This window comes from Scyliorhinus canicula, chromosome 5 (genome assembly GCF_902713615.1).
Source record: "Scyliorhinus canicula chromosome 5, sScyCan1.1, whole genome shotgun sequence".
NCBI classification, from domain to species: Eukaryota; Metazoa; Chordata; class Chondrichthyes; order Carcharhiniformes; family Scyliorhinidae; genus Scyliorhinus; species Scyliorhinus canicula.
The window spans coordinates 170009844-170027360 of NC_052150.1; the positions used below are offsets into that span (position 1 = coordinate 170009844).

Genomic DNA, 17517 nt, shown 5'->3' on the forward strand with positions numbered 1-17517 from the left:
GTCTTGATTTAAAAACATTTTTTTCAAATGTTCCAGTCCAAAACTATCCAAGATTTCTGCACTCTTAATTCTAGCCTCTTGTGAATCCATGACTGTAATGACTCCAATTAACTATTGCCATCTGTTCCTTCTTCTGTCTCGGCTGTAAGCTCTGGAATTCTCTTCCTAAACCTTTCCAGCTCTCTCTGCTTCTTTAAGACACTCCTCAGAACTCACCTTTTTGACCAAGCTTTTGGTCACCTGACCTAATATCTCTTCGTGGCTCAGGGTCAAATTATGTTTGTTAATTCTCCTGTGAAGCATTTTGGAATGGCAGAACGGTGGCACAGTGGTTAGCACTTCTGCCTCACAGCGTCAGGATCCCAGATTCAATTTTGGCCTTGGGTGACTGTATGGAGTTCACACTTCTCCCCGTGCCCGCTGTGGTTTCCTCTCACAGTCCAAAGATGTGCAGGTTAAGTGGATTAGCCATGCTAAATTGCTCCTTAATGTTCAAAGATGTGCAGGTTATGTGGGGTTACGGGGATGGGGTAAAGAGGAGTGGGCCGAGTTAAGGTGCTCTTTCGGAAGATCGGTGCAGACTCAATGGGTTGAATGGTCTCCTTCTGCACTGTCAGGATTCTATGGAAATGCTGCTTGGGGTGGAGTTCTCTGACCCTGCTTGCTGATAGGATCATCCGGTACTGCCAAAAGATTTTTGGCACTACCTGCCGCAACTCCTACAGCAGAAATCCAGCTTTGGTGATGCTCAAATTGCCTGGATTCAGATTGTCATAGTAAGAAGTCTTACTACACCAGATTAAAGTCCAACAGGTTTGTTTCAAACACTAGCTTTCGGAGCACTGCTCCGTCCTCAGATTCACCTGAGAAGGAGCAGTGCTCCGAAAGCTCGTGTTTGAAACAAACCTGTTGGACTTTAACCTGGTGTTGTAAGACTTCTTACTGTGCTCACCCCAGTCCAATGCCGGCATCTCCACATCAGATTGTCACGTGAGAGTACCTTTAAGAAATCTATGAAAAGTTGTGGGTCAGGTGAATTCCATGATACACTTTGGGGTTCTCTAAACCCTGGCCCGTAACAAGATGAAGAATGCCTGTGGATGGTAACCGATTGACAATGAAGGAGACACTGAACCCACCCAGGGCTTTATGTTTTAAATGGCTCCGTACAATAGCGTACATTTACCCAGAATTTTCTAGGGAACATCTTTTAGGTACTTTTAATAAAATGTTATTTTTATTATGAGACCAGAGCTTAGGATAGAGAGAAATATCTGAATGGGACAAATCACTGTCCAAGTTTACACAAAGTGTACCTATAAATAAATGAATGTGGAACACCAAAAGGTTCTGAAGCTGCAATAGTCTGTTAATGCAGTACTTTCAGCAATGATGTTATTAAGAACGATTCTAACTGAATTCAAAACCCTAGTACGTAAACGTCAAAAGTAGAATAACTAGTCCGACACTCCTTGACCTGTTTTTGCCTCTTGACCTGCAGCTGAAGTCCAGTGTGAAATTGAGCGGATTTTTGAACTAGCAAGAACACTGCAGTTAGTGGTCCTTGATGCAGATACAATTAACCATCCAACTCAACTGGGTAAAACCTCTTTAGCCCCTGTGATAGTCTACGTGAAGATTTCCTCTCCAAAGGTAAAGTGCCTGCTGCTGTTTGGTTTCAACTCTGATTTTTCTTTTGCATTTTTCCCTTGGTGCTTCTAATATCACCGACATAGTCCTACAAGGCCTATCAGCTTAAGAGGGGTTTAAGGTATTTAAACATGATTTCCGAGGTGGTGATTAAATTTTCAAGTGTAAAGGTTGAGATCCCTGCATTTACTAGAAAATGACACTAAATACCCTGGGCGGTATCCCCCCCCCCCGGGTGGGAGAATCGCCGGGGCGCCACACGAATCGCGCCACACCGCCCCGATCCTCGATTCTCCTACCTCCCCGAAACCAGCGCCATGCGAATCGCGCCAGGCCGCTTGGAGAATTGCCGCAAACGGCGAGCGGCGATTCTCCGGTCCAGATGGGCCGAGCGGCCGCTCTGACACGACAGTGCCCCGCCGGCGCTGTCCACCCCTGGTCGCTGCCGGCGGCCACTTGTCAACCAATCAGTACTCTTTTTCTCATGAGGTATGAATTCTTGTTCCCTTAGAAATTTGGTATTCTTGTGCCTGCCCTGATGAGTGCAAGACGAAAAGCTTCAGCAGCATGTTTCTATTTTCAGCAATACTCTAGCTAAATTCCATTCTACTGTAATGGTTCGATCTCTATATCAGTTTGGACAGGTACTTGACTATTTTCTACATACTAACTTCCTAATCCTCCCATTTTACCATGCTTGTAGGTTTTGCAGAGATTAATAAAATCCAGAGGAAAATCCCAGGCTAAACACCTGAATGTCCAGATGGTTGCAGCAGACAAACTGGCTCAGTGCCCTCCCGTGAGTAATTCTTCCTTCATAGATTGTGCACAATTATTTATTGTATTTAATTCTTGAAAGCTAATTAATCAATTTCTTAACATCACTTCCTGAGCATGAGAATGCCGTGTAGGAAAAATAAATGCTGGAAATATTCTAGATGGTCTGGCAATGTCTGGGGAGAAGCAAACAGCGAAATATTCTTGTGTGACGATAGGTGGCCTGCTGCCATGGTTGAAAGTGGGAGGTCATCCAGCTTCGGTGGATGGCAGGACCAGGGGCTGCATTTTGCCAGCCATGGCTCATTAACTGGCTGTCACCAGTGCTGCCATTCAATTAAGGATGGTGGCTCAGTAGGAGGGCTGGTACTTCAGCCTCAGCAGTACCGTTGCTAGCAGTGTCATTTGCGGAAACTGTAGCCGCAGGGAAAGACTGCCTGAGCAAAATACATGGGGTTGGGGGGTGCTGGGGTGGCAATGATCGGAGAGAGGAATGGCGTGGGATAGTCGCAATGCACCAATGATACCGTTGCCAAGGGGCTGCCATTGCTGATGGGGTGGGGCCAAGGAGTGCCCACAAAGAGGGCTCCCATGCTCTGGAGCCCACTTGGGAGGTCATCATGTTTCACTGGCAGTCTCTCCAGGGGATGGAAGGCACACCTGCAGCGGGCAAGATGCCTGTAGGGGTGAGAAATGGCCATTAATTGTGTCATTTAAATGGCTGACTTGGTCTCTCGGTGGGCAGCCAATCTTCCAACTTAGCTGTCATTGGCAAAAGGCATGGCAGCATCCCTCACAACAACTTCCCACGCCATTTTCATAGAATAGAATTCCGGCAGTGCAGAAGGAGGCTATTTGGCCAATCAAGTCTGCACTGACACTCTGAAAGAGCTCACTACCCAGGCCCACTCCCCTGCCCTATCCCCTGTACTACACCTAACCTTTGGACACAAAGGGACAATTTAGCATGGCCAATCCAGTTAACTTGCACATCTTTGAACTGTGGAAAGAAACCGGAGCACCCGGAGGAAACCCACACAGACACGAGGAGAATTTGAAAACTTCACATAGACAGTCATCCAGGGTTGAAATTGAACCCGGGTCCCTGGCGCTGAGGTAGCCGTGCTAATCACTGCCACCGTGCTGCTGAGTGAACCTGGGTATTTAAATTAGCGCAATAAGCTCATTTAAATATGCAGATCTGGATCGTGCCCACTGAGGGTAAGTTCCAGATCTCACAAGGCGGAGCAAGTCGAGTGACTCGCAATCGCCTGAGCGTGGACCCCGATTTGTAGCTCTCGCGTGATTCACAGGTTGCACCCGTGGGGTCACTGAATCACGCACATCAATGACATCTAATGGGCTGGATATTGCTGGAAAAATAACAGCACACAATATTATTAATGTGCAGATTGGCCATAAATTCAAGAGATTAACAAATAGAAATCTGCAGAATGTTGAATCCTGACACTTTGTTGCTTGCTTTGCACAAACAGCATTTCTTCAATAGCCTCCGCATTGATCTTAAAAAAAACCTTGTTGTATTTGCATTTAATTGCACGTTGAACTCCGCAGAAATTTAAATCTGCTAATTAAAAGCATAAGCACCCTTTTAATGAGAGGATAATTATGAATAGAATGCCAATCAATCTCTGCTCCAGAAAGGAACAATTTGAAGTGATAATTCTCATTCTTGCATGTAATAAATTTGTTCTTCGAAATTGAATTTTTTTTTTCAAATCCCTTTCCTTTTTTCTTTTAATCAAATCTTTCTTTCCTTTTCTTTTTTTTCTCTCTCGCTCGCTGATTTGACTCCAATTCACTCAGTCCATCCTTTGTATCTTTGGACGAAATTCTCTAACCTCCCTGTGGCGCGTTTCTTGGCAGTGGGAGGCAGCCGCCATTGGCTGGCAGCAGGCTCTTCTGATCCCGCACTGTGAATGGGATTTCCCATTGGATCCATCCCACGCCGCCGGGAATCCAATGGCGGAGGTCCACCATCGGCAGGAACAGCCAGAAGACCTCACCCTTTGTAAATAATATAATACCCTTTATTAGTGTCACAAGTTACATTAACACTGCAATGAAGTTACTGTAAAATTCCCTTGCCGCCACACAACGACGCCTGTTGGGATACACAGAGAGAATTCAGAATGTCCAATTCACCTAACAAGTTCATCTTTCGGGACTTGTGGGAGGAAACCGGAGCACCCGGACAAAACCCATGCAGACACGGGGAGAACATGGAGACTCCGCACAGAAAGTGACCCAAGCCGGGAATTGAACCAGGTTCCTAGGCACTGTGAAGCAACAGTGCTAATCACTGTGCTACCATGCCGCCCTAATATCATTGTTTAAGGATACTGTTGGTCTCACCATTCAATAAGTTGACAGATGCCCCCAAAGAAGAACAAAGAAAAGTACAGCACAGTAACAGGCCCTTCGGCCCTCCAAGCCTGCGCTGACCATGCTGCCCATCCAAACTAAAATCTTCTGCACTTCCGGGGTCCGTATCCCTCTATTCCCATCCTATTCATGTATTTGTCAAGATGCCCTTAAATGTCACTATCGTCCCTGCTTCCACCACCTCCTCTGGCAGCGAGTTCCAAGCACCCACTACCCTCTGTGTAAAAAAACTTGCCTCATACATCTGCTCTAAACCTTGCCCCTCACGCCTTAAACCTATGCCTCCTAGTAATTGACCCCTCTACCCTGGGAAAAAGTCTCTAACTGTGCACTCTGTCTATGCCCCTCATACTTTTGCAGACCTCTATCAGGTCGCCCCTCAACCTCCATCGTTCCAGTGAGAACAAACCGATTGCCTTTGCCACATGTATACCAGTTTGCTACTCCAGCAGGTTATGGCACAGGATAGGGGAAAAAGGTTATAAGTAACAGTGTACACAGTGAGATTTCCCACTTCAGCAAGATCAAGCTCAATGTTATGGATGGAATCTGTCATCATATTTGCTGAAACAAAACGCAAATTTCCTTTCCACTCTAGTGCCATATTTTTGCCAAAAGTAGCTCTGAAATTGTAGAAAATAATGAAAGAACACCAGGAGATAGCAATGAGATGATTCCAAGATTGTGTCAGGACGTGCATTCGTGAATAGACCTGAGGTCGGCATCAATTGCAGCCTTGTTCACACATTTGGAACAAATTGCCACACGCTCACGAGAAAAATTAATTTGAAGTTATTGGCAATGGTCCTTGGACTGGTTTCGGGGCAGGTTTGGGCAGTCTGTAACACTGAAGATGGGAGAGGACTCCTGCTCCTCCATCTTCATACAAAGTTTGGGGAGGAATTCTCTTCCACCCACGCCGGGTGGGAGAACCGCCGGAGCACCGCGCGAATCCCGCCACGCCGCCCCGGCATCCGCAAGCGATTCTCCCACCCCCCCCAAACCAGCGCGTTAAATGATCGGTGGGCCCTATCATGGGCCAGACCCCATCGGAGACCCCCCCGGTGCAGGAACCCCCCCCCCCCCCCCAGCGTTCCCGTGCAGTTCCCGCCAGACATGAAACAGTCGAGAAGATCTTTCCGGAAGTACAGAGGTAAGTTTAGCCCCCGGACAGGTAGAGGGACATTGGGCACTGAACCAGGTACAGGTTGGCACTGTCAGCCAACCTGGCTGTGCTAAGCTGTGCCAGAGAATAGTGCCAGAAGCAGATCCTAGTGGGAGTACCATGGTGGGGGTACGTATATGTGTGGTGGGCGAGGGGAGAGACTGGACATTGAAAGGTGGGGGCGGGGGAATGCTGCCCATGAATGTCTGTAGCGCTTATTGGGGCGCCCTTTAAAATTGGCACCCCCATCTGTTTGACGCCAGTTCCTGGCTCTAAGAGACCCCGCCCTGCCAGAGTGATGTTGTAAACCACGTGCACACTTTCTGACACAGGAGCTCAAAATTCTTTACACAATGTTTCTCACTGGAACTGATACTATGCTATTTTCTGGTTAGATTCTGCCCAACGTGTCACAAAATAATGTTGGTAACAGTAATTTATAATGTACCAAGTACATCAAACAATTGAAGATAAAATATTTTTGCCTCAAAAAGACATAGCATGCATTCAAATGTTTTCTTGTGGAAAGAAATATAACTTAAATATTCTGCCATTTCTGTAGGAATTGTTTGATGTGATTCTTGATGAAAATCAGCTGGAAGATGCCTGTGAGCACCTGTCTGATTACCTGGAAGCTTACTGGAGAGCGACCCACCCTCCCAGCAGCAATCCCCCCAATCCTCTCCTCAGCCGTACTATGGCCACTGCAGCTCTTCCGACAAGCCCGGCACCAGTCTCCAATCTCCAGGTACAAGTTCTTGCTTCTCTCCAACCTAACCTTCATTTCTGGGATACAGAGGAAGATGGAAAAAGCAAAGAGATTTGTGACAATCACATTTCACTAGAGATGAAGACATTTAATTACCTTCCAGCTTCAGGGTAGAATCTAAACAAAGCTTTCTTGAAAAACGGTGTTTCTTTGCCGGCATCTCCTGATGGGCAACGGCTTTGCATTTGAAAATCATTTAACCCTGGTTGCGGTAGTAGTTGGGATGAATCAAAGTAAAACTTAACAAAGGAGTATTGAGCGGTTTAAGCATAATTCCATTGGTCTGTATTCTCACAGGGGATTTCTTGACTCCGATGTGAACTATCGTAAACTTATATTTTTGAGGCTGCATGCTTATTAAAAAAGCCTTCATAACTAACAGGCTAATGTGGGTTCAATAATTTGATGTTTTAAGAAGGGTGTAGAATTAAGCTCATGCTGAATAGTACCCTCAAGACCATTACATTTAATTTACTTTAACAATTATCATTATTAGTTTCAGAATATTAAATTAACAATTGGATTGTTTTATTTGAATATGCTTCGACAGTAATTGCTTTGCTCCAGTAACCAAGTGAAAATGCTTAATATTGTTAGTGTTACTAAAAGCAGGCATTAACTTTATTACATTTAAGTGAAAGCTTGGTTGTTTGTAGTGCATGCCTCTTCAGCTTGTAAATTAATCAGACTAAGGAAGTATTTCTTGAATTGTGAAATTCTCACTAACTGGATTGTTGCATGGTGTGGTACTAACCAGGGTGAACAAAAACAGGGAGAGCCCCATTCAGGACCTGAGAGAACTGCTTCCCTAGAGGAAGAGAAGCCACCGGAGCCAGTGAAAAAGTCGCACCATCGAACTTCTTCCTCTGCAAAACATCACAATCACCGGAGCACTGCGAGCCGAGGCCTGGAGAGACAAGAAACATTTGACTCTGATACCAAAGGCAGCAGGGATTCTGTGTATATTGAACCAAAGGATGATTATACGGATAGTCCTGGCGATCATTATAGCTCACACCAGGTCCACAATCATACAGAGGAATCCCAAGGTGATGGCACCCACAGGCACAGAGAGTCACGGCATCGTTCTAAGGAACGAGACCGAGAACAGGATCATAATGAACGCAATAAACAGCGCAGTCGGCATAAATCAAAGGATCGATATTGTGAAAAAGATGGGGATGTTGCGTCTAAAAAAAGGAATGATGTTGGAGAGTGGAACCAGGAAGTGTACATCCGCCAATAACTCTGCCTACACAGTTCCCTCCATGTCCTTTTAGTTTATGTGTGTAAAAGAAAAAGTATATGTTTACCTGATCCTTCTGTAAAGGTTATTGTAAACTTAAGATTTCATACAGTGGTTGCTGAGGCAGCACGGAAATAGATTCAAAATGATTCATTTTAAAACCTGGTACAATTACAGGTCTGCTCGTGTGGTACTGTGCTCTTAGTATTTCTGGTTTGGTTTTGATTGCTACTGGTTGAACAATAGCTGTTTACTATCAAACTGCCGTTAATGTTCGTGAGCAACACGTGTGGGAGAATTTTTTTTTCTGGGTATTCAGGAAAGGTTGGATCAGCATATACTGTGGTTTACTTTGCTTTCCTCAAAAATTTTTAATTTCTGCATGCGTAACTTCTGTTTTTAAAAGAAATCTTTATATGTTTAAAGACCACTTTGGCTTATATCAGTAGTTGGGGTGGGATTGGGGAATCTAGTCTTGCCTTACACGTCAGAGTTAATAGAGAAAAACGTATTTTCTAAGTACAGGTACTATGTACTGTATATATAGTATCATTCTATTTGTATGCAAGATTTGGAAATCATTTAAAAAAAACATAGTTTTAGCCACGATATCTGCTCCAGAGTCCAAATGATGATGCATTTCCTCTTTAATCATGCCAACTACATTTGGCCTATTTTGGAAAATTTGTAGTTAATACAGTTTTAATTTTTTCCCCTACCCAGCTTTTAAAATCCAGAACACAGATACATGTATCATCGATCATTGGGGTGGGAAATTAAATATATAATATATAATAAATATATATATATACAGACATATATTGGTTAGGTTTTTTGTAAAATGAATAGTTTTAACAGACGAGACAGTGAGCAATTTACTTGATAAGTCTAAGTTATATACCAAATAGTGAATATTATGTAAGTTACATGATATTTTTTGTTTAGGAATTGCCTGAGGGTTGTTATTTTATTTTCCTTTGTTAAAAATTATCCAATGTTCCCAAATGGCTTTGTCTTATTGCTTAATGGGCATAAAGATAAAGTTCTGGTTACTGTATATGCACATTTGTGAAATTTATTTTCAAAATTCAGTTTGTAAGCACTTGTTTTGTGTGTGTGTATATATATATATATATAATTCATAATTGCCTTTGTAGATATTGACAGTAGGTAATCTTGTTGCACTGTTTAATGGAGTTATTTATTTAACTGTACAAATGATGGCTGTCCATGTTAACTTAACATATAAGAAGGCCATTTCATGAATTGGAACAATGTTCCATTGCTTCTGTTATGTAATGAAGAGATACATACACACACCCACATATATATACATACATATGCCCACATACTTCCAGTCATTTTGCCTGCTTTTCCTTCCAGTTCCAGCACCACAAAAAATGATGAATGTTCTGGCACATTAACTGTTCATTCTCTGCTTCAATTATTGATTTTCGTCCAAGTAACATAATGGATTTTCAGATCTGTCGCTGCATTTTCTGCACTTTTCCCCACTCCTCGAATTTCCTACTTTTGTTGTAGGAGGCCTGATTTAGATGCAGCTATTGACCGAATGTGCATTGGGCTTTTGTGTAAAAATAAACATTTGCAGAACAAAGAGGTAAACCTGAACTCTGATGTTTGGAGATTTTGGATTTTGCATTTTTAAAACTTTCAATGGCAAACATGTGGTAAAAGTTTGTATTAATCGGTACTTTGTAGGAGGATGTTTTGTAGTCGGAAACTTTAGTCTGAGTGTGAGCATATATTATGAAAATTTGCCATAATTGCCCGTGCACCTTGGGAACACTCCAGCTCTTCTAATGATTAGTGGGTAAGTAAGTGAGATATCCGAGGGGCATCAGAGAACCATATCCTAGCATGAGTCAGTGCCTGCTGAAGAGGAAAGGTTAAACTGAGAACAATTTGGATCTGAATCACTCCAGTCTTATTAATTACAGGTGCACTGTTTTAGAGGTGCTCTGTGGGCACACAAACCAATCATAACTAAGCACTTGAGTCAATACAGCGCTGAATCATGCATTCGTTTTTAGTCCAAGGTGAACTCATTTTGGAATCTGTTTTGCTGAGTTTACATTTTTTTTCATGTGAAGAAAATTTTATGCGTCTGTGTTCCAAGGACAGTTACTCGCTTAACAGGAGAGCAACACAAATAACTGGAGATATCTGGAGCAGAAAATGCTGGAAATACTCAGCAGGTCTGTGTGCATCTATGGACAGAGAAACAGAGTTAACATTTCAGGTCAGTGTTCTAGGGTTTTGATGAAAGGTCATCAATCTGAAACATTAACACTGCTGTTCTTTCTCCACAGCTGCCTGTCTAGTATTTACTGTTTTTACTTTAAATAACTAGACATGGAGATTGCAGTGCGCCTGATTTGTGCAGTTTAACTTTTCTATCTATTGTCATCAAGCAGACATGCTGACCTCGATTGTCCAATCTGTCCTGTCAATAAGGCACAGCCACCAAATAACATCTACCCCCTTAGTGGTTTTCCTCACCTGACAACTGAAATTGTGTCAGATCTTCAATCATTCAGAATGAACTTGTTCTGAGGAGATAAAATGTAGTTACGTCATCTACAGTAGAGGGAACAAAAGTGGATCAGTTTGTAAAAGGGGCCTCGTTTAAAACTGTATTGCATGTTTTTAGACACACTAATTTGGCACTGTTCTATCCTGGGTATAGGTGACATTTTAAACATCATCAAATGGAATTACAGGGTAACATTATCAGCCAGTCATAATTTATAATAATTAAAACCTCAAATGGTGCTTGAAGTTCTTCACAACAATGTTATGTTGGTCACCGAATAACTGAAGTTTGAAAACGAAACTTGTGAAATGTATAAATTATAAGAAAATGCAAATTAAAGATTACCAATTCATGGTCCTGCAATTTATTATCTGGAACAATATCATGCCCATTTTAATGTGATATTTTCTTTCTTTTGATGGTGGTATTAAGTTTCCCTTTTTCTTCAGGAAGCAGCACCTATAACAACGGCAGAACAATCTGCCCACGACCCTCTGTCCATCCCACGTTGGTAACTGTTAGGAGACAGGTGAGTGAGATTAGGGGCCAACTCACTCCCCCCGGAAAGAGACTGTTCAGCTTCTCCACACACTGATGCAGTTGGGAGTGGCATGAGGACATCACCCGCCATTTTCTGACTGTGGTGCTTCAACCTAACACTTGTTGTGACACAATCACTTACTACATACCACCTAATAATGGGTTAGTTGTAACAGAAGAACAAAGCCCTCTCCGGACCAGTGGCGGACCTACATTTTTGGGGCCCTGAAGGTTGAACTGTTATCGTCTTCAATGGGGTTGTTCCGCGACAGATCACCACAAATCTTTTAAAAATTTAACCACTACATCTCCGATTTTGATTAAAATTGCTGTACTGGATTATCTCACATGTCAAAGTCACTGGTGTGAATAACAATTTCCTGAGTCAAGACTGAGCTTTAATCTGCAATACATCAGCAAATGTGTTGCTCAACATTCGCCATGAATTTGTGACCAAAATACATCACAGACCTCTATTCATCTGAAATATCTTGCAATTGTCATCTTGTGGCATAGCTCCCAAACATTACTTTAACTTTTGGACCATTCAATTTTTCAATTACTGTAAAGTAAAGGATTCTAATTGTAGTACAAGGTGGGTGGCACTGTGGCGCAATGGTTAGCACTGTTGCCTCATGGCACTGAGGACCCAGGTTTGATCCCGGTTCCTGGTCACTGTCTGTGTGGAGTTTGCACATTCTCCCCGTGTCTGCATGGGTCTCACCCCCACAACCCAAAGATGTGCAGAGTAGGTGGATTGGCCAAGCTAAATTGTCCCTTAATTGGAAAAATAGACTAATTGTAGTGTAATGAGTCATTTGCAATAAACCACTCCTCCACTTTAATTGGCAAAAGGGTTTTCTACATTGCCACATAAGACATTTGGCAGAGGGCTTGATGTATAAAATCACCTAACTATTTAAATAGAATTTTTATGCTTGCTTTACAAAAACATAAGAGGGAGCTGAACAGGAACATCAGTCAACCTTGATTGTATATGCAAATATGAATACCGCTGAACATGAATTTGTGACCAAAACACCATTTTGTTTCATATAAATGTGTTCAATCTACTTTCTCCTTCTAATACAAAAACTGTATCAAAGTATGTCAGGCTTCAAATGCATGTTATTTTGTTTCAAAATCTGAGAGCTAGTTCATGGAGCCTTGCTGATTGCTTTAACTGGACCAGGAAGAACCCTGTTTGATCACTGATCTGTCATCAGTTGATAAATAATGGTGGAGCTTCTTCAGCTGGATGAGTGAGGGTAAAATCATTGAGGCTACAGAGATAGAGCGGGGAATGGGTTTGCGAGTGTCACACAGGATGGTTTAACTAGTATGGCGGGGCAGGGGGGGGGGGGGGGGGGGGGGGGTACCGGAGCAATGGGTCTGAAGGTGAAAAGATTGAGGGAGAACTAGGAAATAGGGCCAGTATGGCTCTGAGGAAGAGCAGACAGGGAGATGTTGCTGAAAATGGCAGGACTGGTGGGTTGAAGTGCATATGTCTTAATGCAAGAGGTACAACAGGTAAGGCAGATGAATTTAAGAGCTTAGATTAGTACTTGGAACTATGATGTTGCTGCGATTACAGAGACCTGGTTGAGGGAAGGACAGGATTGGCAGCCAAACGTTCAAGGATTTAGATGTTTCAGGCGGGAGAGAGTGGGATGCAAAAGGGTGGAGGAGTTGCGCCACTGGTTAGGGAGAATATCACAGCTGTACTGCGGGAGGAAACCTCAGAGGGCAGCAAGGCTATATGGGTAGAGATCAGGAATAAGAAGGGTGCAGTCACAATGTTGGGGGGATTTACTACAGGCCTCCCAACAGTCAGCGGGAGATAGAGGAACAGATAGGTAGACAGATTTTGGAAAGGAGTAAAAGCAACAGAGTTGTGATGGGAGACTTTAACTTCCCCAATATTGACTGGGACTCACTTAGTGCTAGGAGCTTGGACGGGACAGAGTTTGTAAGGAGCATCCAGGCATGCTTCTTAAAACAATATGTAGATAGTCCAACTAGAGAAGGGGCTGTACTGGACCAGGTATTGGGGAATGAACCAGGCCAGGTGGTAGAAGTTTCAGTTGGGAAGCATTTCGGGAACAGTGACCACAATTCAGTAAGTTTTAAAGTGCTGGTGGACAAGGATAAGAGTGGTCCAAGGGTGAATGTGCTAAATTGGGGGAAAGCTAATTATAACAATATTATGCGGGAACTGAAGAACCTAAATTGGGGGTGTATGTTTGAGGGTAAATCAACATCTGACATGTGTGAGGCTTTCAAATGTCAGTTTTAAGGAATTCAGGACCGGCATGTTCCTGTAAGGAAGAACGATAAATATGGCAAAATTTCAGGAACCTTGGATAACGAGAGATATTGTAGGCCTCATCAAAAAGACAAAGGAGGCATTTGTCAGGGCTAGAAAGCTGGGAACAGAAAAAGCCTGTGTGGAATATAAAGAAAGTAGGAAGGAACTTAAGCAAGGAATCAGGAGGGCTAAAAGGGGTCACGGAAAGTCATTTTACACGGTACATAAAAAGCATGAGGGTAGCCAGGGAAAGGGTTGGCCTACTGAAAGACAGGGGAGGGAATCTTTGTGTGGAGCCAGACGAAATGGGCGAGGTACTAAATGAATACTTTGCATCAATATTCACCAAAGAGAAGGAATTGGTAGATGTTGAGTCTGGAGAAGAGTGTGTAGATAGCCTGGGTCACATTGAGATCCAAAAAGATGAGGTGTTGGGCGTCTTGAAAAGTATTAAGGAGGATACATCCCCAGGGCCTGATGGGATCTACCCCAGAATACTGACGGAGGCAAGAGAGGAAATTGCTAAGGCCTTGACAGAAATCTTTGGATCCTCACTGTCTTCAGGTGATGTCCCGGAGGACTGGCGAATAGCCAATTTTGTTTTTTTTAGGAAGGATAGCAAGGATAATCCAGGGAACTACAGGTCAGTGAGCCTTACATCAGTGGTAGGGAAATTACTGGAGAGAATTCTTCGAGACAGGATCTACCCCTATTTGGAAGCAAGTGGATGTATTAGCGAGAGGCAGCATAGTTTTGTGAAGGGGAGGTCGTGTCTCACTAACTTGATAGAGTTTTTCGAGGCGGTCACAAAGATGATTGATGCAGATAGGGCAGTGGATGTTGTCTATATGGACTTCAGTAAGGCCTTTGACAAGGTCCCTCGTGGTAGACTGGTACAAAAGGTGAAGTAACACAGGATTAGAGGTGAGTTGGCAAGATGGATACAGAACTGGATAGGTCATAGAAGGCAGAGAGTAGCAATGAAAGGGTGCTTTTCTGATTGGAGGGCTGTGACTAGTGGTGTTCCGCAGGGATCAGTGCTGGGACCTTTGCTGTTGTATATATAAATGATTTGGAGGAAAATGTAACCGTTCTGATTAGTAAGTTTGTGGACGACACAAAGGTTGGTGGAATTACGGATAGCGATGGGGCCTGTCAGATGATACAGCAGGATTTAGATCGTTTGGAGACGTGGGCGGAGAGATGACCGATGGAATTTAATCCGGACAATGGCGAGGTAATGAATTTTGGAAGGTCTAATACAGGTAGGGAATATACAGTGAATGGTAGAACCCTCGAGTTTTGACTGTTAGGCGTACAGATCCACAGATCACTGAAAGGGGCAACACGGGTAAAGGTAGTCAAGAAGGCATAAGGCATGCTTGCCTTCATTGGCCGGGGCATTGAGTATATAAATTGGCAAGTCACGTTGCACCTATATAGAACCTTAGTTAGGCCGCACTTGGAGTATAGTGTTCAATTCTGGTCACCACACTACTGGAAGGATGTGGAGGCTTTAGAGAGGGTGCAGAAGAGATTTACCAGGATGTTGCCTGATATGGAGGGCATAAGCTATGAGGAGAGTCTGAATAAACTTGGTTTATTCTCAGTGGAATGAAGGCGATTGTGGGGCGACCTGATAGAGGTCTATAAAATTATGAGGGGCATAGACAGAGTGGATAGTCAGAGACATTTTCCCAGGGTAGAGGGGTTAATTACTAGGGGGCATAGGTTTATGGTGCGAGGGGCAAGGTTTAGAGGAGATGTACGAGGCAAGTTTTTTTTTAAACAGAGGAACTTGCTGCCGGAGGTGGTAGAAGCAGTGATGATAGTGATGTTTAAGGGGCATCTTGACAAATACATGAATAGGGTGGGAATAGAGGTATACGGAACCCGGAAGTGTAGAAGATTTTAGTTTAGACGGGCAGCATGGTCGGCGCAGGCTTGGAGGGCAGCATGGGCCTGTTCCTGTGCTGTACTTTTCTTTGTTCTTTAGATTGTTCTACAGAGAACTGGCAGGGACTCGAAAGGGGTGAACAGCCGCTATAATGACTGATGCTTGATTGATCAGTATCATTCAGTGAGTCGTGCAGGAAAGACACTTATGAATATCAGTTTTTAAAAAATTTTTGAATACCCAATTATTTTTTATTCAATTAAGGGGCAATTTAGCGTGGCCAATCCACCTAACCTGCACATCTTTGGGTTGTGGGGACGAAACCCACGCAGACACGGGGAGAACGTGCAAACTCCACACAGTGACCCTGGGCCAGGATTCGAACCCGGGTCCTCAGTGCTGTAGGCAGCAATGCTAACCACTGTGCCACCGTGCTGCCCCTTTATGAATATCAGTTAAAGACATCATCAAACTATGCTTCAATTTCCTCTTCTTCTATCTGATTAACTCTATCTGGGCTCAATCGACTTCCTCCAACATTCACTCCCTCGATCACTGTCGCAGCAGTGTGTTCCATTTACAAGATGCACTGCAGCAGCTCACCAAGGCTCCTTTGACAGCATCCAAAGTTGTAACCTCTGCCACCTAGAAGGACATGGTGCAGGTAAACACCACCACCTGCAACTTCCCCTCCAAGCCACACACCATCCTGACATAGAACTGTATCATAGAATTAAGAGTGCACAGAGGCCATTCGGCCCATTGGGTCTACACCAGCCCTTGGAAAAGGCACCCTACCTAAGCCCGCACCTCCACCCTATCCCAGTAACCCCACCTAACCCTTTTTTTGGACACTAAGGGCAATTTAGCATAGTCAATCCACCTAACCTGCACATCTTTGGACTGTGGGAGGAAACCGGAGCACCCGGAGGAATTTCACGCAGACATGGGGAGAACCTGCGCACTTTGCACAGTGACCAAAGTGGGAATCGAACCTGGGATCCTGGTGCTGTGAAACAACAGTACTAACTACTGTGCCACCATGCTGCCCATATCACTTTGAACTGTCGCTGGGTCAAAATACCTGCACTCTTTCCAAAAAGCATTGTGGGTGTACCTACATCACATTGACTGCAGCAGTTAAAGAAGGCGGCTCACCACCAATTTCTCAAGGGCAATAAAAAGATGGGCAGTAAAAATGTTGGCCGAGCCAGCAAGACCCACGTCCTGTGAAAGAATTAAAAAATTTCTATCGCTCCCTTCCAGTTTCCATTAATATTGGATTGATGGCTAATAAGTCTCTTTCTGTGCTGTAATTTTTCTATGTTTCTACCTCTTCTGGCAGTATCTGGAGTGACAATGAGGTAATGTCACTGCTGGTAGGAAAGGAGGAGGATGTGGACCTATCGACTCCTTGTTAACTATCTTTCTCAAAGGTGTTTATAAATGGTCATAGATCCAAGCCTGGACTGTTCAAGTCCCAAGTCATCAAGGGTGTCGGCAGGGGCAAGAGCTGAGGAGGTTCATGGAGTGCATTTTGGGGGGGGGGGGGGGGGGGTGGATGAGACCTCTGGTGGCCAAGGGCAAAGGAGTTCACATACTTCTCCCATGTGGACCAGGTTTGCTTTTGGATTGTCTTTATATTTTTATAAATTTAGAGTACCCGATTCATTTTTTCCAATTAAGGGGCAATTTAGCATGGCCAATCCACCCAGCTTGCAATTTTTTTTTGGGTTGTGGGGGCAAACCCCACGCAGACACGGGGAGAATGTGCAAGCTCCACACAGACAGTGGCCCAGAGCCGGGATCGAAACTGGGACCTCGGCGCCTTGAGGCCGCAGTGCTAACCTACTACACCACCGTGCTGCCCCCAGATTGACTTTTTGTGTTGGACAATTCGCTGCTGGAGGGGGTGGCAGACTCGGCAACTGTGGTTTTTGACCACACACCACATTGGGTAGATTTAGCTCAGGGGGGGCTCAACGGCCGCAGTGGAGGTTAGATGTGGTGCTGTTGGCCGATGAGGTGGTGTGTGAGTGGGTGAGGGCTACAATTCGAGACTACGTGGAGTTGAACGACATGGGGAACGTGACAGCCAGCAAGTTGTAGGAGGCACTCAAGGCTGTAGTGGGGAGGAGTTTTTAATCGATTCAGGCACACAGGTAGAAGGCGGAGCGGGAGGAGAAGGCAAGGCTGGTGGAT

At 44.1% G+C, this 17517-nt stretch overlaps 1 protein-coding gene across 9 annotated transcripts in view; it reads left to right on the forward strand.

Moving 5' to 3' along the window:
* Positions 1-10937, forward strand: part of LOC119966423 (voltage-dependent L-type calcium channel subunit beta-2-like) — a 461782-nt gene extending 450845 nt beyond the window's left edge. For all 9 annotated transcript variants that reach the window (XM_038798048.1, XM_038798052.1, XM_038798053.1 and 6 more), the window contains 4 exons: positions 1502-1653; positions 2354-2449; positions 6561-6746; positions 7525-10937. In XM_038798048.1, the coding sequence (XP_038653976.1) occupies positions 1502-1653; positions 2354-2449; positions 6561-6746; positions 7525-8013 (923 nt within the window). In that variant the 3' untranslated portion in view covers positions 8014-10937. The remainder of the gene's footprint in view (positions 1-1501; positions 1654-2353; positions 2450-6560; positions 6747-7524) is intronic.
* Positions 10938-17517: the final 6580 nt, after the last annotated feature.